Source organism: Meriones unguiculatus, chromosome X (genome assembly GCF_030254825.1).
Source record: "Meriones unguiculatus strain TT.TT164.6M chromosome X, Bangor_MerUng_6.1, whole genome shotgun sequence".
Taxonomy (NCBI): domain Eukaryota; kingdom Metazoa; phylum Chordata; class Mammalia; order Rodentia; family Muridae; genus Meriones; species Meriones unguiculatus.
Genome location: NC_083369.1, coordinates 92,201,893 through 92,227,080, shown reverse-complemented (window position 1 = coordinate 92,227,080; position 25,188 = coordinate 92,201,893). Strand labels below are relative to the sequence as shown.

The 25,188-nt window shown below is 39.9% G+C and overlaps 1 protein-coding gene across 3 annotated transcripts in view; it reads left to right on the top strand.

The window, feature by feature from the left end:
- Srpx (sushi repeat containing protein X-linked) overlaps positions 1–25,188 on the top strand; it is an 82,993-nt gene that overhangs the window by 41,185 nt on the left and 16,620 nt on the right. For 2 of the 3 annotated variants that reach the window (XM_060374527.1, XM_060374529.1), the window contains exons 2-4: positions 4,250–4,309; positions 8,579–8,770; positions 10,497–10,673. In XM_060374527.1, coding sequence (XP_060230510.1) covers positions 4,250–4,309; positions 8,579–8,770; positions 10,497–10,673 — 429 coding nt within the window. The remainder of the gene's footprint in view (positions 1–4,249; positions 4,310–8,578; positions 8,771–10,496; positions 10,674–25,188) is intronic. The other variant, XM_060374528.1, reaches the window with a different exon arrangement.

The window sequence follows — 25,188 nt, the reverse complement described above, 5'->3', positions numbered from 1 at the left end:
TGGGCCCACCCCCATCAATTACTAATTTAGAAAATGTCCGAAGGGCGTAGTGGTACATTGCCTATAATCCCAGAACTTGGGGAGGCAGAAGCAGAGGCAGAGGCAGGCAGACCTCTTTGTAGACCAGCCTGGTCTACAAAGTGAGTCTAGGACAGCCAAGGCTACAAAGAAAAACCCTATCTCAAAAAACCAAAACAAACAAAAACACAAAACCCAAATCAAAACAAACAAACAAACAAACAAACAAACAAAAAACCTGCCCTACAGGCTTGCCTGCAGCCTTATCTTATAGAAGTAGTTTCTCAATTGAGGCTCCCTCCTCTCTGATGACTCCAGCTTGTGTCAAGTTGACTTAAACTACCCTGTACACAGGGTGACAATGCCTCCACAATATCACAGGAATGAGTTACATATTTTGGATTTATTAGCTAGTGTGGACATATAGACCTCCAAATGTTAAAAGCATTGCCATTGCTCTTAGTTATTATCTAGAAATTAATGATAAAGCTCTATTGTTGAAGACATCATATGTTTGAGTTACAGGGCATGGAAAAAGCAAGCTGGTATTGACATAGGTATTTCATCCCTACTGGGTAGCATTTACACTGCTGGAGGTTTTGATGCACACCATTAGGAGAGAAAAGTAGTCAACAGTTTTACCCAGCTATGAACCCTGTGAACTATAATAATGACTGGTCTTTCAAGACATGCCCACTGGAGAAAATAGTGGCACAAAATGTATTTAATAAACAGCTACTTCCTGATTGTATTTAAAGCCTGCTTAATAGCTCAGATATTTACCATTAACTTGCTCCAGATCCATAGCTGTTTAAGTCACGGGTCCTTGGGGGAGAATTTAATACTGTTATTCAGCTAAATGGATAACATAAATTGCCATCTAAGCCTTATCTTTATACCCATAGTGCATCTTTCAACTTTCACCAAAGAAGCTTCTTTCTGCAGTAGGTGGTAAATACAAAGACCCACTACTAGTCCACATGCCGAGAATAAGATACTGAGGAGTGCTCAGTCCTACATATATATCACACCCCTGCAATGCTCAGGGATAATCCCAGAAGCCCAGAAGAGGGGCACAAATGTTGTAAGAACCTAAGGTAGTTGATGTCTGCAGTGAAACAATATTTGTGAGACATGACAAAGCTGTACACACATGAACTCACTGCAGTTGCCGATGCATGTACAAGATTAATCCAGCCAAAACCCCAGGACTGGTGAGAGAAGAGTCACCCCTAGCTTAAGTGCTATTGTAATAGATGACCTCTGTGAGAGGGAGAGTCATTTTTCTTTATTTATTTATAGTGAAATTGATATTTATTTTAATTCTACAGTGACATAAGAGATAGATTTTAGGTGTTTATCACAAATTTATTGAGAAGACAGCTATCACTGATTGCATATTTAAAGTTTTTCTAGTGCTACATAAAGATATATAGTAACATTTTCTTTTCTTCTTTTTTCTTTTTCTTTTTACGTTAATTACAGTTTACTTCACTTTGTAACCCAACTGTAGCCCCTCCTTCATTTCCTCCCAATCCTACCCTCCCTCCCTCATCTCCTCCCATGTTCCCCTCCAAGTCCACTGATAAGGGAGGTCCTCTTCCCCTTCCATCTGACCCTAGCCTATCAGGTCTCATCAGAAGTGGCTGCATTGTCTTCCTCTGTGGCCTGGCAAGGCTGCTCTCCTTTCAGGGGGAGGTCAAAGAGCCAGCCACCGAGTTCATGTCAGAGAACTTTCCCCTTATTAGGGTACCCACTTGGATACTGAGCTGCCATGGGCTACACCTGTCTAGGGGTTCTAGGTTATTTCCATGCATGGGGTTATAGTTTTCCTTCAGGAGTACAGTTTCTGAGAGGCTGCCCATCCTCCAGTAGATGGGCCTTCACTCATTCACATACAGGCATCACTAAATGGTGTCAATGAGGGATGGAGGGAGGGAAGGATGGGAAGGAGGAGGAGAAATAACATGAAGTTGGAAGAGAAAAAGGTAATGAAAATATAGGATAGATTGGAAAGGAGGAAATTGGGTGGATCTTATTAAAATTGTATATTTGAAATTATCAAACAATAAAAATACTAATAAACATTCAGAGTAATGCTTTCTCTTTCATCTTCCAAATCTGTAAAATGCAGACTGTTCACAGTCTAGGAATAGGGGAATCTCGGAAATATGCTTTGTAAACTTCCTACCTCCAGAACAATGAGAGCAGTGAAGGAGTAGATCTTGTTTGGTATGGCTCATTTATTCATAGATATTCACAATGTGATCATTTTTACACACAAAAAAATTCTGGTTGAAAACAGACCACTGTGAACTATCTCTTTGTGGTTTCTGGCTTTCTAAGCCTTGAACAACTGATGATATTATTATGATATACATGACTGGAGTCCTTTTCATAAAAATTTGCAAGTCCAGTTGAACTAAGAGATGAGATCTAGGTACCAATGTAACAGTTGCAGCAGACAATTATTACTAAGTGCTTTGGACAGTGGTGTTATAAAGCTTGAGAAATATGGCGTTGCTGGGGAGCTGAGGCTTCCTCTCTCAAGACCCACAAACTAGTAAGAACTGAGAATATTGGCTTGACTACTGACATGTTTTATGTAGAAAATATCAACCCTGCAAACCACATTTGATCATGAGATATATTCCTCTGTGGGTGTCCAGGGCAGCTATCAGTTACCCTTATATCCTCAGAAATTGTGCAAATGATTGACTTCTTCAAACTTGGGCCAGAAACTCAGGTATGTGGAATTATAAGGGATTCCCCCTAAGGGGAAATATAGTCCATTCTAAGAACCTCAAAGTTTGTGTTTTGGGGGCTACATTCTCATTGTATTTTTGAGCCACATGACCAATTAAAGGTCTAGCCTTTGAAAGTTTAGGGGTGGAAATAATGGATTTTTCATAAACACAAGGGGACAGTTAAAGTGAGCTGTATGGATAGGATTGAACAAGGGAAAAGTGTGGAAATAAGGACAATCTGGAGCTCCAAGAAACACTATGTCTAAATAGCAGAGTAATGGAGAAGCTATGTCCAGAGACTGTTCAGAAGAAAATAGACAAATAGGGTGGACAAATAGATTATGGAATGGGTGGCTGCCAATACATGCTGAATCTCCTGGACCTTTTAACTGGGGTACTGAGAGGCTAGTGTGTGTGTTTGTGTGTGTGTGTGTGTGATTGCTGCTTATGATGTCACAATTTTTTTTAATTTTTATTTTTTCCTTGGAATAGACCTATGGCAGTGGAGTGAATAGATCAAGGCAGATGAAGCCAGGCTTTTGATTTAGGTTTCTAGGTTGCATTCCTAGGTTTTATGCTCACACAATCACTGTTTGATATGGAACAATGAAAAGTCTTTCATTTTGTACAGCCTGGGTATTCAAGGGATCAGGTGAGGAAATTTGTAACCAAGCAGAACACAGGAATGGCCTTCTCTGGCTAGGAAAATTTCTCCAAATGGTCACATTCCAGCTGCTCCCCCTCCCCCTGCCTCATTTTTTGTTTCCATATTCTCCATCTCCCATGAAGAACACCAGTGAAACAGGGGCCATTAATTATGAACTCACCCTGACAGGGACTTGAATAAGCTCCTAGGAGAGACTTTCCTTTTCTATTTTAGTGAAAGATACCTGGGATTTGAGGGTAGTAAGACTCCTTAGGAAATTTTACTTTAGCCTCAGCTAGGCGAGGAACTCTAAATAAACATCAAATTCTCAGTTTCAGCCTTCATTTCCTACAGATGTCTCAAGGCAGTTGTGCATTTTTTTTTTGTCATTAAGATAAGATATTTGATTTCCCTTCTTGGCCTCCATCCAAATTCTTTTCAGCAGATGGACCTATCACTACATTCTACTGGGTTGCCTTTGGAACTGGGGTCTGAGTCACACACATTTTACGGTGTCTGCTCTGGCCTGAACTTCATATACACTGGCATCATCTCAGAGTGAAGTTGACTTTCTTTTTCCTGATTCCAGGATTTCAGATGGCCCTGCTATGATTCCAAATAAACCAGTCAGGGTCTCATTTTGATTTGCTCTAGCCATCGCAGCCAGGTTCACTCTGAGAGTTTCTTGTCCCCTCATGAATGGCCGCAGAAGCTCTGCTCTTGGCTCCGCACTCTAATAAGCACCCCTTGCATGGATGATGCCAAAGCAATGCTTTGAAATATGCGCCCATTCCATGTGGCTTTTCTTGCTGCCGTTTCTGTTCTCTTTTTATTGTAGGATCTGGAGACTCACCTCTAGAAGACGATGGAGTCTGGCATTCACACTCTCTCTATCAAGGTGAATGCTTTGCTTATGTGCTGACAAGGACCTGCTGATGCCAGGAGATTTTTCTTTAAGGCTGCACAGAGTAGACTGTAATAAAGTGACCAGAAACCACATTGAAGTTCTAATTGCCTGCTCAGGAAAATAAATATTTAAAAGCAAACATGCATAGGCACTCCTCCTTCCAAAAAAAAAGGAAGAAAAAAAATAAAAAATCTCTGAAGTGCTGTCTTTGAGCACCCCATGGTCATTTTATTCTCCTAGATGTCTTTACTGTCCTGACTTCTGCAAAGACAAGCTGTGGCTGATGATAGTGAAAATCAAACCTGATTCAGACATTACAGCTAAAACTGTCCAGAGCGAACCACCCAAGGTTAACTCTGCACTCAGTGCTGCTAATGTACTGATTGAATGGAGAATGAGAAAACTTGATTTTCATGAGCTCATCTTGTGCTCTTTCTGAGCCTAGCATGGCTCCTCAAATCATAAGTAAACTGTGTTGTTGCTCGAATAAATTTTAACTCAATGATAAGAAATCCAGCTGTACAAATTTTCCCCAGTATCCGCTCCCAGCAGGCATAGAAAGCCCAATGAAGAACCTTCTGTACTGGCTCAGGTAAGTATATCCACCAATATTCCTGCTTTTGCTTCCTTGACCCCAGGATGCTCAGGGCAGAAATGAAGGTAAATGCTTTTTGTCTGAAACTGCTTTTTCTACCTGCAGAGGAAACCTGTGAAGAAAATAGGCTGGTAAAATTTCATTTTGACATTAGTCTCAAGAAATGCATCCAATCTCTGGCAGGAAAGTGCTACCCTAGACTGTTGTGTCATTTCTGAGCTATCAGGGAATTGAAATAGTTCCAGTCAGCCACTGCTTAAAGACTGCCCTTCAGCTGTTTTCCAGAAGAGTGGAAAATCTTTCTAAACAATGACTGGTGCCTATATCCAGACATGATTCCACATTTCTTTGATTTCTGACAGCAAAAACTCACTTAAGAAATAATATCTATCTTCATTGTTTTGGGGATTAAGCAGTCCAATCAAGCTCAAACTTTCTAAACAGATATTTGGGGTAAGGAGATGCTCTGCTTCATAAGACTTTCTGGAAGTTGTAAAAATCTCTTTTTGAGTCCCTAGTTTAAAAACATTCCTAAGATGCATGTAATGCAAAGAGACTGTTACACAGTAGCAGCTCCCTCATGTCCTTAGTTCATTGTGCTCAGTGTCCTCCCTTATTCCATAGCCTTGCAAGGTAGAAAGTAGATCACATGACTGAAAATATGCCTATCCCAGAACCTGCCCTGAATGTCTGAGAATAAATCTTTTCATTATAAGTCATTTCTCTTGTCTGTAGGAATCATAACACTATACATCTTATATGTATTTATATGTATAGATACACATATCAAAACATGCTGTGCACCTTGAATTTTTATAATAGAGACTTAAGACTTTTTTTCTTCTCGTTATTACTGTTATGATGAGGGTTGAACGTAAGGCCTTTTTCATCAAGACAAATGCTCTATTCAATAGCTATACCTCACCTTTTAAGTGTCATTAATTTTAAAAGTTAGAGGTCAATCATGACTAACTGTGAGTTTAGCTATGGAATATTAAGTTCCTCACAGTGTCTGGCACAGAGTATATACTCAGTAACTGATTTTATTTAAGTCCAATTTAAAAATTGAAAAGATTAAATAGGATACATTGAGTTCCTAATATGTGACATCTTATTTATTGATTTAATTGTATTTATTTAGGTACTTGAGTGCTGGGGATGGAATTCAGGATTAATGGTTTTACCTGGATACCATAGTATATTCATACCAATTGAGGGAGGGATAAGTGCATAGAGACAAGACAGTATTACTCCCTCTGCTGAGAGGGGGTAATGGTTTTAGAGAGTAATGGTTCTAGAACCAATGGTTCTAGAGAGTAGGAAGTGAATTCTGCGTCACTACCTCTGCTGACAGATGTTGCACTTGAGTTTGAACCAGTGTTTTGACTCACATCCATAATGCAGTGGTAGTCCCTCATTAGCCTGCCACACCAGGCTGCCTACTCAACGGACTCCATTTAATTGCAGTGCTTATCATGCACTGGCCCAGGGGGATGCAAGGGCTTTCCTGATTAATCAGTTTGGATGTCTACTTGGTAAACCTTGTCTTAACTGCGACAGAACAAGATCGTTCTTCCTCTAAGCCTCTGTGTTAAACATTTTTGTTAATTCACTTTGACTAACCCGCTGACTTATACACACTTTCAATGCAAACCACTCACTCACTCACTCACTCAAGCTCCCATTGCCATTACCAAAGACCCCTAAAACTGTCAAAATATGTTCCAAAGATTTGCCTTGGAAAGTAATAAAAATAAGATGCCTTTTGCAAATAAATGAATACAAGATTATTTTTTCCTCCTCTGCATGGTGACAACAGCACAGCTTTTGGATATGTGGTCAGCATTGATAGAAGAACTTGAAGAGTCCAAATTAGGAAGAAAAAATATGCTAATTGCATGCTGCATTCAGACGTGTAAATTTGTGATATATGAAAGCATACACAGGCCTGACATAGATCATAAATTATACATAGTGCCTGTAGACTACATGTGTAATGTTTTTCAGAAAGGAAGTGTTCCATGAAGGCTCTGCACATCTGAATCTGCATGGTGCAAATGACTAAACTCTAGAGTAAGCCCTCATCACCTCTATCCAGGACATCTAGGGAATATTACTTGAGTCTTAAATTTTCAATCCACTGTCAACTTTGTGAAAACCATTAAATGATGAAAGTATTAGCCAAAGAGAACCTGAAAGCCTTAGAGTAAAACGGTGTTCTATTGCCAAAATCTGGACAGGATCCTTTAGTAGGGTTTACTAGCAGTCAGAAGGACATCCTTAGGAGAGAATTCTTGGGGAAAGTGGAACAAGGCCTGCGTTCCTTCCTTTCTGTCCACATGGTGGCAAACTTACTCCATTTACTGGCAGCACAGGTGCTGGTGGGGAATGAAGAGCCAGCCAGGCAGGGTGGGAAAGTAGCTCTTGTTCAAAGCATTAACTCCATTCCTACCCAAAGACTTGAGGAGGCTTGTCACTGCTCCCCAGATTGTGCAGAACTGATGGACTTGCTGCTGGAGGAACTTCTCCACTAAGAAGGTAGCTTGTCCTTCCTTTGCATAGTTGTCTGAATGTACCTTCCCAAAACAGAGGAGAAGTTCTGCTTTATTAATGATAACCCAGGTATGTTTTGGGCAGCTTCTCTGTTGCCATGATAAAAACACTGACCAAAGCAACTTGTCAGGGAAAAGCTTTGTTTGACTCCATCAGCAGGAGAAGTCAAAGCAGAAACTCAAGGCAGAAACCTAGAGGCAGGAATTGAAGCAGAAACTCTGCAGGAATTCTACCAACTGGCTTGTTCTCTGTAGCTTTCTCAGCTTGCTTTCTTATATATAACATCCAGGATCACCTGTACAGAGTTGGCACCACCCATGCCCAAGATTTAGGCCATTCCACATCAATCATTATTCAAGAAAATGCCCTAATGGGCATTTCCTGCATATTGGCCCACAGACCAATCTGATGGAAAGTTCTGTCTTTCCAGGTGACGCTTGTTTCAAGTTTGCAAAACATAGCCAACACAGCTATTATGAGACCAAAATCAAATTTTCAATCTGAGGAGGGTATCACTCTTACCTAAACATGGCATAACTGAGGATATTTGAAAAGGGGGTGGTTTTCTTTACTGGGCGTAATTGTTTTAGGAGTGTAAGCCAAAATGACACTCTATCATGAACAATTGCGAAGCTTAGTTAAAATTAGTAAACAAGAGTACTGTGGTTTTCTTTACAGAGAATTTGCAGATAGCTGGGAGGAAACCACAGTTAATCTACTCTGTGTTACACATACATGGCTAGGGTAAGAATTCACTATGGCATCGATTAGGATATCATATTAAGGGCAATATGAGAAGAAACAAATGCTGATTGAATATTTATTTTGTGCTTAGCACTGTGATAGGTGATGGATATACATACAGTCTTTATTCCTTATAGCATTTGCCTGTAGTTTGCCCACATCACACAACTAATTAGGGGAACTTGGATTCATATTTATTTATGTCTACTACTCAGTTTCACAGTCATAACCTTCTTATCTAAAGGGCATAGGGCACAATTGGAGGTTCAGAATCTGGACTGTAGCCAATCTGGGAGTGCAAGAGTAAAGGGCTGCACTGTCTTAAACCTGTCATTTCTTATTTTTCCATTGTTTGCTTCTGCCTGTAGACACTCCATGGTGCTCCCCCATCAAGGTGAAGTATGGGGATGTTTACTGCAGGGCCCCTCCAGGTGGATACTACAAAACGTCCATGGGGACCAGATGTGACATTCGCTGCAGGAAGGGCTACGAGCTTCATGGCTCTTCCCAGCTCATCTGCCAGTCAAACAAACGCTGGTCGGATAAGGTCATCTGTAAACGTGAGTAGATAAGACCTGTGCTGAGTCTTCAGGGACAAAACTGTTTTGCTATAAGATGAAGCTTTCATGAAGTGGTGAGTTTAAGCCAGTCAATTTCTAGGACATAGAAGAGGGTGTGTGTGCTCCTTTTCCAAAGATGGGTATGGTGCACTATTTGGAGAAAGAATAGATAAGAGACTTTCCCCAGAGCACTGGTGATATTTGTTCAGTAAAGCCAGGGTTCCAAAGAGTTGCTGGTGATTTAGAAGCCAATAAGACACTTGTAGGGTTAGAAGCAAAAGACATGAGATAAGTACAAGAAGAACCTTAAACTGGGGACTTCTGGTGGTAAACAAAAAGAAAATCATGGAAAACGAGTGTTCCAAGGAGTAGGACTTAGGGATGCAAGGAATATTCACAGAAGTGATGCTTAGTCTGTGAAAGGGAATGAACCTGGACAGAAGTTGATGGGGCATTTCAAATGCAATGACTTAAAGCTGATTTGTGTAGTTCCTTGCTTGCTGGCTAATTCTGGAGGCAACAGACTGCCTTTGAGACAAGTCTTCCCAAGTTAAGACTGTAGAAACTACAGCATTGGTGAAACCCATTTTGGATGCCTTTCTTATGCAAAGTTGCCACCCCCTATTAATTTTCTAATATTGCTGAAGTCTTTAAAATACATTCAAGTTCTGCCCATATACTGTGCATATGGTTGGGAAAACTGAGGCCCAGGACTGTAGTCATGTGGTCCAGAATATGTAGATGATATAACTGGATCTTTGTAGCATACATTTAGCAATATTTCACCAGGTTTCCACATGACCTGCTCCTAGCTCCTGGTTGTTTTTCTGTTTTTGCTTTCATTTTTCTTTTTTTTCTAGAACTGGGATGTGAGCCCATGGCCTGGAAAATGCTGGGAAAATCTGCTGTGTCCCTAGCTTTAAAAACAAAAACAACCTTTTTGTTGTTGTTGTTGTGTGTTTGTTTAGAGGCAGGGTTTCACCAAATTGAAAGGCTGGTGGAAACTCAGTTGGTAGCCCATACTGTTTTTGGACTTGACATCTTCTTCCCTTAGTCTTCTAAGAAGCTGGGATTGCAAGCCTGGGTCACCAGATACAACCACACTTGGGCTTTTCAGCTTTCTTCAGAGAAAAAAAAATCTCTCACAGAAAACTCTTTTCTCCTGCTGCTTCTCTACCACCTTCTTATTTGTTTGTTGGTTTTTGTTTATTGTAGTCTAGGAATTCCTGCCTCTGCCTCCTGCATCTTGGAATTACAACTGTGAACCACCTGCCCAACTGACAGGGGAAACATTCTTCATGTCCAATGACTGACTAGTAATGGGTGTTTCCAGGTGTGGGGGCTGAATGGGAACTACCTTCTTCCCTCCAGGGTGCTTCTGAAGGAGGAAGCTGAAGCAGACTCTGCTATCCATCACCCCTTGCTGTCGCCTTGTGCATCTTTCTCCTGTTTTCATATTTTCTTACCCCCACTGGTCTCCTCTGGCAACACTTTCTTCCAAAAGTTTTAGCACACAAATCCTTATCTCAGGGTTTGTTTCTTGGAAATTTCGTCTAAGACAGTGGTGTGGCCTATTGTGATATGAAACATCATGTCTTCTGTGTGGCACCTAAGCAGCCATTGTTTTATGCCACATGGTATATTGCAGCAAACTGTCCACTGCATGCATTCTGCACTTCTGAACAAAAACTAAGAAGTACTGAATATCTGTCCCTCTCCTTTTCAGAAAAGCGATGTCCTACCCTTGCCATGCCAGCGAACGGAGGGTTTAAGTGTGTTGATGGTGCCTACTTTAACTCTCGCTGTGAGTACTATTGCTCACCAGGGTACACACTGAAAGGAGAGCGGGCAGTCACATGTATGGACAACAAAGCCTGGAGTGGTCGACCAGCCACCTGTGTGGGTAAGAAAATGTCGCAGACCTCAGAAGCCAAATCTTTGGAGAGGAACAATGGGTCTTTGTTCATGCAATACACAGGGAAGGAAACAACAGTCTTCCATGTTTGAAACCTAAACAGACAGCACTGCATTCAGTAGCCTAGCCCTAGACCTTAGTCTTTATCTTAGCTGACTTCAATGCAAACAGCTTTCAGCTGACTTTTGTCAGTTTCTAGACCTGCTGCTGCCACTTCTGGCAAGTTACTAGAAAGGTGAAGTCTCACATGCCTCTCTACTTCCTGAATTTAAGATTCTGGAGGTGGAGCCCAGCATTTTGCATTTTTATAGGCCCTGTAGGGATTTTAAGGTCTCCAAATAGAGGACCGCTTCTGCTTCTCAATTTTTCTCAAATTCTCTGGGGACCTTGAAAAAAACATAGATTTTGAACTCAGCAGGTCTTGGGATTAAGGTTTGGGAGTCATCCAGTGAGAAAAGGTTTCTGAATTTTGGAACAAGAGGCATTTGGGGGTAGGCAATTTTTGTTGTGGTTCTTTCCTTTTTGTACCATTTGATGTTTAACAGTGTTCTTGGATTTTACCCACTAAGTATGTAGTGACAATATTCCTGCACCCTGACCTCAGACTTGTACCTAATCAGCAATATCTCTGATAGTTTTCAGTGTCTCTAGGGAAGGAAATTAACCCTTCCATTGATAACCATTTGCCTAGGGGCAGTGCATCCTCAGCATAGATATTTGTAATTGCAACTCAGGTACCTTTCAGTGGCCTATCTTAGAGATTCTGATTCAACTAGCCTGACAGGAGGCAGCTGTAGGAGGCCAATAGGATTATGAAAGCATCCAAGATGATTTTCCTCCTGGAGATACAGGATCACTCTTTGGAGGCAACATTAGCAATTCCCTAGAAACTTGCAAATTCCCCACCAGACCTGAGATGGGCAAGCTTAGAGACTCTGGCATTGGGCCCAACAATCTGCTCTTGTAGAAGCCAGCTCTGGTAATTCTGGGGTGGGCCAAAGCTAGAAAACCTGCTTTAAATTTAGTTCAAATTTAGGAAGGAGTTTCATATATTTACCCTCAAAACCACTGTCCTCACATCAGAAGCATCAGCACCAGGAGAACAGTTAGGAGGGCAGAATCCTGAAATCCTACAAACCTAGATAATCAACCCTCCACCCCCCATGGATTCTGGTATCTCTTTAGACGTTAAGGCACCCAGCTCTAGGGCAATGTTTTCTGCACCAACACTGAAGAATGAATCTCCGAATTATTGAAATTGTTCTGAAGTTCCTCTGCAAGTGCTTGAGGACCACTGTTACAGAAGATCCTTTACTCCTAAGCTGTGGGAGTTGCCAGGCCCTGCCCTTAGGGAACATTATAACCCAACTCCACATTGTTCATAAATAGAATTTGATTAATGTTTTTTGAGAATTTCATACAGTGCATTTTCATCATATTCATCCCTAACTCTTTTCCTTAACCCCACCCCTTTTCTATGGATGACAACAGAGAGGTCACTTGACTTGCTTGAGGCTGCACAGAGCCATGTCTGTGTTAAAGTTGCTATATCAAGGGACTGATTTGATCCTAGGATGCCAAAGGCTACAGGAACCTGGTTCCTGTCCTGCCTCTGCCTGCCCATTCTTTAGCAAACTGTTTAGTTCTGTCTTCTAACGTATTTTAACACAGGGATCCCTTGGCTGCTTAGTGTCCTGAGAGGCAAGGGTATTTTATGTCATGATCAAGAGTTAAATCTTATGCTGTGTTCAGAAGACCAACGTGAGACAACATCCCTGGCTGGGGCTTAGGAGGTTTTCCATGATGGCAGCAATGTCCATTGTCTTTACTAGTAACATGCCAGTCTTACTCTGATGTTATGACAAGGAATCAGCTGAAGATGTGATCGACGTCCTGCTTTAAGAGTTATAGCCTGCCTCTGAGGTTAAGAGCCCTGGATGTTCTTCCAAAGATCCTGAGTTCAATTTCCAGCAACCACATGGCAGCTCACAAACATCTGTAACAAGATCTGGTGCCTTCTTTTGGCATGCATGCATCCATACAGGAAGAATACTGTATAAATAATACATGAATCTTAAAAAAAGAGTTATAGTCTACACCATAGCTTGAATCTGTTTGAGAACAACAGACCCAAATAAAGACTTACATGGTTGATCCATATTTATCCCAGGCTTCTTTTCTTCTAGGTAGGTATTTGTACTGGGCTATGATCAGGACAAAAAAATCATTTTAAGTTTTTCAAGCATAAGGAAATTAAATATAGGGACCTGGTTACAAAAGCATAGGAAAGGCTAGAGAGATGGCTCAGCAGTTAAGAGTGTATATGCATTGTTCTGCCAGTAGACTTGAATTTGGCTCCCAGCATCCAAGGTGGTTGGCTTATATCTGCCTGTAACTCTGCCCCAGGGGGATCTGGTGCCCTTTTCTGTCCTCTGAAAGCAACCGCATATACATGGCATACACACACATCAATGCACACACACAAATAAAAATGATTTTAAAAATCTAATTAAAAGTACAGGAACAATTGAAAAAGCTCTGTATTATTTTTTTATTAGTGTGATAAAATAGTTGACATCAACAACTCACAGGAAGAATAGATTTATTTTGCCTCATGGTTTCCTTCAGTTCATCATGCTGGAAAGAGCAAAGCAGACCATCTCATGGTGTCCAGAAGAGGGGAGTTCTAGAAGAGAGTCTAAGAGAGAGGAGTAAGATGTTTATGTTTGCTAGATTGCTACTTTTTCACCGTTATTTCCATTTAAACCGCAGATTATGGGTTGGTGCCACTTATATTCAGGGTGGTTCTTTCCTTAGTTAATCACCTATGGAGATGCCCATGCAGGCATAGCCAATGGAGCGTCTAATCAACTCCATAGTCAGGTCTCAAAGTAATCAATTTGGCAACCATGATTGACCATTATAATGTTATCACCAACAACTAATTACAGCGAGAAGCCCCTATTGAGAACAGGCTAGAAGAACAACAGTGAAACCGTAGTGTCAGTCTCAACTCTTCACACCCTTCTAATCTGATATCATGATAGATCAAACATAAGAGCTCAGGAACTACTCATTGAAGGTGCTTGCAGAAATACAATGGCTTTCCTGCCCTCTGTCTCATGCCAGTGAGACCTGTGGGACACCCAGATGACAAAGAAATATACAAAAACATTGTATTAAGACTAATTGCTGGTCCTAACGGGGACAGCATGGCAAAAATGACTGCCAATGAAATGTTTAGCAGAATCACCTTTTTCTGAATGTGTGGTGCCACCTGAGTCCTGTAGTACTGGTCAAGAAGAAGTCCTAAGAACTCCTGCTCAGTGAGGACAAATAGAATGTGCTGAGGGGGTGAGATCTGGACAAGCCCATTGAAGGGCACCTCACAGGTGCTGCCTCTGATATCTTTCTGGCATTGGTGTGTGCAAACTAGCTCTTAAAACAAACAAAAGAAACCAATCAAATATCTGTTTCCTTGTATTGAAAGGAGCAGGGGTTATAGCATAAGAGAGGAGAAACCCAAAGCTCTTTCTGCTAAGCAAGCTTTGGCAGAGCAGTCTAGGGACATACTGTTCAGATTTCTAGATTATGCACAACAATGGAAAGAAAATGCTGATTGTTCTCAAAAAGCAACAAGCGTGTCTAAAGCCAGACCAGATGGCCCTGGAACTTGACCAGAGGGAGAGGAAAGAAAATAAGAAATGAACCCCAATTTCGGGCAATTTGTCTTACTGTTTGCTGAGACAAAGTTCAAGTAAGTGTATTGGAAGAATGGAAATTATGTAAGCAGCTAGGTGGGAATGGAAAGCAGGGGTAATTGTATGCCGGGTCCCTAAGAGCTTATAGCACTTTGGTAAATGAAATGAACAGACATGGTAAGCTGGCAGTGCTTTCTGTGATTTTGGTGATAGACAAGCTGGAGTTTGTCCCCAGTGAATTTCACTCCAAAGCTATCATTTACTTCTTTGGCTGTATTAATAAATTTGCTTGTGTGCTGGCAGCAACGAGGCTTCCTTGAGCATAACTTGGAGCCTTGGCCTATTTTTGGAGCTGACACATGGTGCTTGAGTTGTTCCCAGGTTTCCACACAACCTTCAACAGCATATTTTGGCCAGAACTGTACTGAGTGCTGAGAAAGTTAACCCAGTTCTCTTCCAAACTGGGAGGGAATGGGAAGACTTGGCTTTCTTTGACTCCAAGGTGGTCAATTCTGAGGTCTGGCTAGTTGGTCAAAATTAATTCTTTTACTCAGGCTAAAGTCAAATTCAGTTATTTAAGAAATGAGTAGGATCATATGGGTGGAAGGGAAGCATAGTGTAAGATGCAATGGGGAGGAGATATTAAAAAGACTTTCCCTCCTTCAATTGGACCTGGTATTATGTGCTAAGGTATTTTAATTTTTGTTAAATTTTATTTATTTCATTCCATAGAACAATGGACAATAAGAATGAACACAAATTCTTAAAAGACTACATTTTAAGTAGACATACCTCTCTGCTACAGACCAAACATTTTCCTATTTTGAAAGAAGAAGAAAAAATGAAACACAATTTTAAAAGTATGGATAAAGAAAAATTAGCAAATGCCTTTGGACATGAAAAGAGTACTTGTTTTGATGTTTTAACAATAGACAATGTGCATACCAGCTTAGTTGTTGAAATTCCTCTCTCTATTTAAATATTTTCTACAGAGTAGACAGTGATTCAGCAACACAAGTTCAATCCTGAAATTTAAAAAAAAAATTCTTGAGACATAAAATATAGAAATTGATGGTAGATATTGTAGATATTTGGTTGTCTATTGTCTTGGTTTAACCAGTGACCAATGGGGCTGTTTTGGGCTGTAATTCATTATTTCATTACTACAACTGTCAGCAAGGTTAAGAATAAAAGCATTGTTACAGAAGAACTTATATGACTTTTTTTTTTTTTTTCCCTGGGCTGGCAAGTACACATACCATCAGGAATCTAATTTCAGTTTTAAAACCACTCAGTTGGTGGAAATATTGGTCACATTTTTTTGCCTCATGAATTACTACTAAACTGAACAGTCAAACTTTTAGTGGCCAACTCTAATAGAAATTAATTTGTGGCCGGGCATCTTTAGTAGTGGTGCTTGCTCATTGTTTCCCTTCTTGTTTCCTTTGTTGTTTCTGGAAAGTTCCTTGAAATCCTGTGATGCCAAATAAATGGAACCACTTCCCAGAGCCATCCACAGGGATTGTCCTCTGGCTGGAGAAAGGAAAACAATTGGGCAAGTTTTCAAAGAGACGTTTTGTTCTGCCTATGGCAGTCATTCGCTTCATGTATCCCCTGAGGAAATAGATGACTGGCTTCCATCATCACCCTCAAATTCTTTTATAAAAATATACTTTTAGTTGAAATACAACTGCATTATATTTTTCTCCTTTGCCTCACTCCAGCCCCACTCAAGTACCTTCCCTCCAACCCTCAAACTCTTAATGTTTGTCTCATTCATCTGCTGTTGTGCAACAGACCAGAGCTAAGTGGTTTCAAATAGCTAAAATATTGATCAAAGAGACACTGGGAGTTAGAAATTGGGCAGCATTTTATGGGAGATGGCTACCTTCTGCTAGCCATAATAATGGCTCAGGTAATAATGATTAAGGGACTGGAAGATCCAAGACGGGTTCCACACATATAAAACACTTTGACTGGAGAAAGCTATGTTGACTAGAATCTGACTGAATCTTTCTCTCTTCTTTCCCCTACCCTCTGTTTTCTTCCCTTCCACCATGAACTAACACTATTTGAATTGTTTTACATAGAAACTGCTTTCAGACTAGTGAAATTTGAAGTGTCAGATTCTTTAACAGTAGCCTAGGTCTGAAACTGACAGAGGATCTTTTGAATTTATTGTTAGTTGTTGACCAAGACATTGTTCCCATGAACCTTTTCCTTATTTCAAGAACCTGTATGGTTAAACATGTTAAAGATTCCTGGTTAAATAGTTCTGCTTCCAAAGTTGATACAGTACAATAGATTTGATTATCATATTTTATACTCAGAAAGGAAAGTGAAATACAGAGATTAAGCATATGACTTGTACAATATCTCAAATGAAAGGGAGAGAGAACCAAGAATAGGACTTTCACAGAGGCTTCAGAATTTCCACACAATAACTGGCTTTGCAGGCATCTGGACTTCAAGGGGAATACTAATTATGTTTCTATAGTAACCTTCTCTACTTCGTTCATGGAAATGTATCCTAACATATAAGAAGCTATGGTGGCCATGGGTAACTGGGGAATAATAAGCTTAGCTCTCTGAAGCATCGGCTGATCCACAGTCTAGCCGGAGTAATTGAGAGAGAGAGACAGTTGTTTAAAAAGGCTTTAGAATCCAGTCTTTTCGATGAACTTTGAGGATTTATAAGGAAGCTGAGTAAACAGTCTCAAAAGAATGTGCATATAAAGGTTGGATACAAAAAATAGGTCACCACAACCACAACAACATACATAAATACATACAGACATACACCCCCACACACAAAGAAAGGAACACTTGATATCTTAAGACACATTTAAAATTTGGAATGGAATATTTAAATATCACACCCCAAGGAAATTCTAAAATAGAAGACATATGCTTTCCAGTCTAGAAATAAAACTTGTAAGAATATTATTTAGTTGTTTACTTAGTGCTTAACATTAGGGGTGAAAATTCAATGAACTGGTCAAAGAGAGCATATAGAATCAGTTGAGAACATAGGGTTCAGCAAAGATTGCTTCCTATATGATATGACTTCAATTTGTTTTGTATTTGGAGAAGCTCTCTTTCTGAACAACCTTTTGTCTTGTCATTGTCAGACAGACACAAACTCTTTATGGGAGTCTCTGAGACTGTCCCCCCAGACAACCTACTTTGAGGTGTGTCACCTAGGTGACACAAGGAAAAGAGAGAGTGTATCACAACATTTAGTCTACCTGAAAATTTATGATTTATATATCATAAATTATATATTATATATTTATAATTTGTAAGACCTTGTTCTTATAAATGATAACACAAAGTAATTTTACATGGAAATCAGTAAGCTGTTCTCAGCTCCTCTTTCTCTGCATTGCCTTTTATGTAAGCATATTTTCTTTTTTTTTTTTTTAGTAATAAAATTTTTATTTTTTTACTTTTTCCAATTTATTCACTTTGAATCCCAGCTGTAGCTCCCTTACCTCATACCCTCCCAATCCTGCCATCCCTCACTCTTCTCTTCCCATGATCCTCTCCCAGTTCACTGATAAGGAAGGTCCTCCTCCTCTTCCAACTGACCCTAGCCTATCAGATCTCATCAGGACTGGCTGCATTGTCGTCCTCAGTGGCTTACTAAGGATGCTCCCCTACAAGGGGAGGTGATCAAAGAACGAGGCACTGGGTTCATGTCAGAGAAAGCTCCTGTTCTCCTTACTAGGGAACCCACTTGGATACTGAGCTGCAATAGGCTACATCTGTGCAAGGGTTCTAGGTTATCTCCATAGCTGGCCCTTGGTTGGAGTATCAGTCTCAGACAAGATTCCTGGGCCTAGATTTTCTTGGTTCTGTTGCTGTCCTAGTGGAGCTCCTGTTCCCTTCATGTCTTTCTATCTCCCCCTTCTTTCATGAGATTCCCTGCATTCTGCACAAAGTTTGGCTATGAGTCTCAGCATCTGCTTTAATGCCCTGCTGGGTAAAGTCTTTGAGAGGCCCTCTGTGGTAGGCTCCTGTCCTATTCCGTTTTCTCCCTCTTTTGAAGTCTATCCAGTTTGCCTTTCTAAATGAGGATTGAGCATCTTGCCCAGGGTCCTCCTTCTTGCTTAGCTTCTTTAGGTGTACAGATATTAGTATGTTTGTCCTATATTATATGTCTAGGATCCACTTATATGTGAGTGTATACCATGTGTGTCTTTCTGCTTCTGGGATACCTCACTCATGATAATCTTTTCTAGTTCTCACCATTTGCCTGCATATTTCATGATTTCTTTCTTTTTAAATGCTAATATTCCATTGTATAAATATAGCACAATTTCTGTATCCATTCTTCTGTTGAGGGACATCTGAGTTGTTTCCGTATCCTGCCTATTAAAAATAAAGCTGATACAAACAGGATTGAGCAAATGTCCTTGTTGTATACTTAAGCATATTTTGGATATATGCCTCAGAGTAGTGTAGCTGGATCTTGAGGTAGCACTATTCCTAAATGTATGAGAAAGAGCCAGATTGATTTCCAAAGTGGTTGTACAAGTTTACATTCCCACCAGCAGTGGAGGAGGGTTCTTCTTTCTCCACATCCTCTCCAGCATGTGTTGTCACTTGAGTTTTTTTATCATGGCTATTCTGATGGGCGTAAAGGGAAATCTCGGGGTCATTTTGATTTGCATTTCCTTGTTGACTAAGGATGCTGAACATTTCTTTAAGTGTTTCTCTGCCATTTGATATTCCTCTATTGAGGATTCTCTCCTTAGCTCTGTACACAATTTTGTAATTGGATTACTTGAATTTCTGCTGTTTAAGGTCTTGAATTCTTTTTTTTTTTCACAACTAAAGTTTTATTCTCTTTAGAATATGACCCTTACAGGAAATTATTTTTTCTATTTATAGAAATTCTATTTGCATTTATGAGGCCAGTAATGTCTCATCAATATTTCCTGCCAGATAAAATATTTTTTTATTAATTACACTTCATTCACTTTGTATCCCCCTATAAGCTCCTCCCTCCTCCCCTCCATATCCCACCTCCCCTCCCCCTTCTTCACACATGCCCCTTCCCAAGTCCACTGATAGGGGAAGTCTTCCTCTCCTTCCTTCTGATCTTAGTCTATCAGATCTCATCAGGAGTGGCTGCATTGTCATCTTTATATATTCTGTTATTACCCCTCTATCAGATATAGGGTTGGTGAAGATCCTTTCCCAGTATGAAGGATATCGTTGTGTTCTGATGACAGTGTCCTTTGCTTTACAGAAGTTTTTCAGTTTCATGAGGTCCAATTTACTGATTGTTGATCTTAGAGCTTGTACTGTTGGTGTTCTGTTCAGGAAGTTGTCTCCTGCGCCAATGAAGTCAAGGCTCTTCCCCACTTTTCCTTCTAACAGTTTTAGTGTGTGTGGTTTATGTCTTTGATCTACTTGGACTATAGTTTTGTGCAAGGTGATAACTGTGGATCTATTTGTATTTTTCTACATGTAGATATCCACTTAGACCAGAGCAATTTGTTGAAGATGTTATCTTTTTTCTCTTGTATGGTTTTACCATATTTGTCAAAAATGAGGTGGCCATGAGTATATGGGTTTATTTTGGGGTCTACTATTCAATTCCATTGATTCACGAGTCATTTTTTATTACTGTTGCTCTATAGTACAGCTTGAGATCAGGGATGGAGATACCTACCTCCAGGAGATCTTTTATTGTAGAGGACTGTTTTAGCAAGTCTGGTTTTCCTGTTATTCCATATGAAGTTGAGAATTTTTCTCTCAGGGTCTGTAAAGAATTGTGTTGGTGATTTGATGGGAATTGCATTGAATCTGTAGATTGCTTTTAGTTAAGATGGCCATTTTTGCTGTGTTAATCCTGCTGACCATGGAAGATCTTTCCATCTTCTGATATCTTCTTCATTTTTCACTGAGATGTGTAGATTTTTTTCATACAAGTCTTTAAGTTGCTTGGTTAGAGTTACACCAAGGTACTTAATGTCTTTTGTGGCTATTGTGAAGGGTGTTGTTTCCCTAAATTCTCAGCTCATTTGTCTTTTGCATACAGGAGGGCTACCTATTATTTGAGTTAATTTTGTATCCACTCACTTTGCTGAAGTTGTTTATCAGCTGCAGACCCTGGTAGAATTTATGGGGTCACTCAGGTATATTATCATATCATCTGCAAAGAGTGATACTTTGACTTCTTCCTTTTCAATTTGAATCTGCTTGCTCTCCTTTAATTGTCTTATTGCTCTAGCAAGGATTGCAAGTACTGTGTTGAAGAGGTATGGAGAGAGATGTCAGCCTTGTCTTGTCCCTGATTTCAGTGTGATTGATTCAAGTTTCTCTCCATTTAGTTTGATGTTGGCTATAGGCTTGTTGTGTTTTGCCTTGACTATGTTTAGGTAAGTGCCCTGTATCCCTGATCTCTCCAGAACTTTAAACATGAATGAGCTATGAAGCCACAGTCACCTTGATACCTAAACCACACAAAGATCCAACAAAAAAAGAGAACTTCATACCTATCTCTCTTATCAACATTGACGCAAAAATACTCAATAAAATACTTGCAAACCGAATCCAAGAACATATCAAAGATATCATCCACCATGACCAAGTAGGCTTCATCCCAGGCATGCAAGGGTGGTTCAACATACGGAAATCCATCAATGTAATCCACCACATAAACAAACTGAAGGAGAAAAACCACATGATCATCTCCTTAGATGCCTAAAAAGGATTTGACAAAGTCCAACACCCATTCATGTTTAAAGTCTTGGAGAGATCAGGGATACAAGGCACATACCTAAAGATAGTAAAGACAATATACAGCAAGCCTATAGCCAACATCAAACTCAATGGAGAGAAACTTAAATCAATCCCACTGAAATCAGGGACAAGACAAGGCTGCCCATTGTCTCCATATCTCTCCAACATAGTACTTGAAGTCCTAGCCAGAGCAATAAGACAACTAAACGAGATCAAGGGGATACAAATCGGGAAGGAAGAGGTCAAAGTGTCACTATTTGCAGATGATATGATAGTATACCTGAGTGACCCCATAAATTCTACCAGGGAATGTCTGCAGCTGATAAACAACTTCAGCAAAGTGAGTGGATACAAAATTAACTCAAATAATAGGTAGCCCTCCTGTATGCAAAAGACAAATGAGCTGAGAATTTAGGGAAACAACACCCTTCACAATAGCCACAAAAGACATTAAGTACCTTGGTGTAACTCTAACCAAGCAACTTAAAGACTTGTATGAAAAAAAAATCTACACGTCTCAGTGAAAAATGAAGAAGATATCAGAAGATGGAAAGATCTTCCATGGTCAGCAGGATTAATACAGCAAAAATGGCCATATTAACTAAAAGCAACCCCAAAAATTCAACCAGAGCACTCCTTCAGCTGATAAACACCTTCAGCAAAGTGGCAGGATACAAAATCAACTCAAAAAAATCAGAAACCCTCCTGTATACCAAAGACAAAAAGGCTGAGAAAGAAATTAGGGAAACAACACCCTTCACAATAGCCACTAATAACATAAAGTACCTTGGGGTGACTCTAACCAAGCAAGTGAAAGACCTGTTTGAGAAAAACTTCAAGTCTCTGAAGAAAGAAATCGAAGAAGATATCAGAAGATGGAAAGATCTCCCATGCTCAAGGATTGGTAGGATTAACACTGTGAAAATGGCCATCCTGCCAAAAGCAATCTGCAGATTCAATGCAATTCCCATCAAAATACCAACTCAATTCTTTACAGACCTTGAAAAAAAGATTCTCAGCTTCATATGGAGAAACAAAAAACCCCAAATCTCCAAAACGATCCTGTACAACATCAGATCATCTGGAGGTATCTCCATCCCTGATCTCACTCAAGCTGTACTACAGGGCAACAGTAATAAAAACTGCATGGTATTGGCATAGAAACAGAAAGGAGGATCAATGGAACCACATAGAAGATGCAGAAATAAACCCACACACCTATGAATACTCGATATTTGACAAAGAAGCCAAATCCATTCAATGGAAAAAAGACAGCATCTTCAACAAATGGTGCTGGACCAACTGGATGTCTACATGCAAAAAAATGAAAATAGATCCATATTTATCACCCTGCACAAAACTAAAGTCAAAGTGGATCAAGGACCTCAACATAAAACCAGATACTCTAAATCAATTGGAAAAAAAAGTGGGGAACAGCCTAGAACTCATTGGCACAGGAGACAACTTTCTGAACAGAACACCAACAGCACAGGCTCTAAGAGCAACAATCAATAAATGGGACCTCATGAAACTGAAAAGCTTCTGTAAAGCAAAGGACACCGTCATCAAAACAAAACGACTGCCTACAGATTGGGAAAGAATCTTCATTAACCCTTTATCTGACAGAGGACTAATATCCAGTATATACAAAGAACTAAAGAAGCTGAAAAGCAGCAAACCAAGTAATCCAATTAAAAAATGGGGAACAGAGCTAAACAGAGAATTCTCGACAGAGGAATATGGAATGGCAGAGAAACACTTAAAGAAATGCTCATCCTCATTAGCCATCAGGGAAATGCAAATCAAAATGACCCTGAGATATCACCTTACACCCATCAGAATGGCCAAGATGAAAAACTCAAGTGACAACACATGCTGGAGAGGTTGTGGAGAAAGGGGAACCCTCCTCCACTGCTGGTGGGAATGTAAACTTGTACAACCACTCTGGAAATCAATCTGGCGCTTTCTCAGACAACTAGGAATAGTGCTTCCCCAAGACCCAGCCATACCACTGCTAGGTATATACCCAAAGTTTGCTCAAGTACACAAAAGGGATACTTGCTCAACCATGTTTATAGCAGCTTTATTTGTAATAGCCAGAACCTGGAAACAACCCAGATGTCCATCAACGGAAGAATGGGTACAGAAATTGTGGAATTTCTACACAATGGAATATTACTCAGCAATCAAAAAGGAGGAAATCATGAAATTTGCAGGCAAACGGTGGGATCTAGAAAAGATCATTCTGAGTGAAATATCCCAGAAGGAGAAAGACAAACATGGTATATACTCACTTATATAGACCTATAAGATATGATAAACATAAGGAAATCTATACACCTAAAAAAGATAATCAAGAGAGCAGACATGGGGTAAGATGATCAATCCTCATTTAGAAAGACAGATGGGATGTGCATTGAACGTATGACAGGAGTCTACTGAGCACATCTGAAAGACTCTAACTAGCAGTGTTTTCAGAGCAAAGACTCATGACCAAACCTTTGGCAGAGTACAGGAAATCATAAGAAAGATTGGGAGTTAGTCTGATACAGAAAGGATAGGAGCTCCACAAGGACCAAATATATCTGGGCACAGGGTCTTTTCTGAGACTGACATTCAACCAAAGACCATGTATGGATATAACCTAGAACCTCTGCTCAGATGTAGCCTGTGGTAGCTCAGTAACCAATTGGCTTCCCAAAGTGAGGGGAACAAGGACTATTTCTAACAGGAACTCAATGACTGGCTCTTTGGTCTCCCCACCCCCGAAGGGAGGAGTAGTCCTGTTAGGCCACAGAGGAGGGCTTTTCCGCCAGTCCTGAAGATACCTGATAAAATAGGATCAGATGAATGGGGAGGAGGTCCCCCCCATCAGTGGACTTGGAAAGGGGCACTGTGGAGATAAGGGAGGGAGGGAGGGGCTGAGAGGGAATGAGGGATCGGGACATGGCTGGGATACAGAGTTAATAAAATGTAACTGATAAGAAAAAATAAAATTAAAAAAAAGAGTATACAATGGACAACACATCAAAGGGTATTATACCTACACAAAACACATGTGTGAACACACACACACATACACACACACAAAAAAAAACATGAATGAGGGTTGGATTTTATCAAATGCTTTTTCAACAACTAAGGAGATGATCATGTGGAATTTGTCTTTCACTTTCTTTATATGGTGGTTTTGCATCTATGGATTTCTGTATATGGAACCATCTCCATATACCTGGAATAAAGCCTACTTGGTCATAGTGGATGATATCTTTGATATGTTTTTGGATTTGGGTTGCGACTATTTTGTTGGGTATTTTTGCATCAATGTTCTTAAGGGAGATTGGCCTGATATTCTCTTTCTTTGTTGGGTATTTGTGAGGATTAGGTATCAATGTGACTGTGGCTTCATGGAATGAGTGTGGTAATGTTCCTTCTGTTTCTATTTTGTGGAATACTTTGTCAAGTATTGGTGTTAGCTCTTCTTTGAAGGTCTGTTAGAATTTGGGTGAAACGTTCTGTAAATGTCTGTTAGGTCCATTTGATTCATGACATCTGTTAGAGTCATTGTTTCTTTGTTTAATATCTGTTTTGTAGACCTATCCTTTGTTAAGAGTGGAGTGTTGAAGTCTCCCACTATTAATATGTGTGGATCTATGTGAGGTTTAAGTTTTATTAATGTTCCTTTTACAAATGTGGGTGCTCTTGTATTTGGGTCATAGATGTTCAGGATTGTGATGTCTTATTCGTAGAATTTTCCTCTGATGATCATGAAGTTACATTTTCCATCTTTTTTGATTAATTTTGGTTGGAAGTCTATTTTATTAGATACTAGAATGGCTACTCCTGCTTGCTTCCTGGCTCTGTTTGCTCTGTTTCCATCCCTTTACTCTCAGGTAATGTCTATCTTTGTGTCTTAGGTGTGTTTCTTATATGCAACAAATTGTTATATCTTGTTTATGCATTCATTCTGTTAGTCTGTATTATTTATTAGAGAGTTGAGTCCATTGATGTTGAGAGAGATAAATTACCAGTGGCTGTTAGATCCT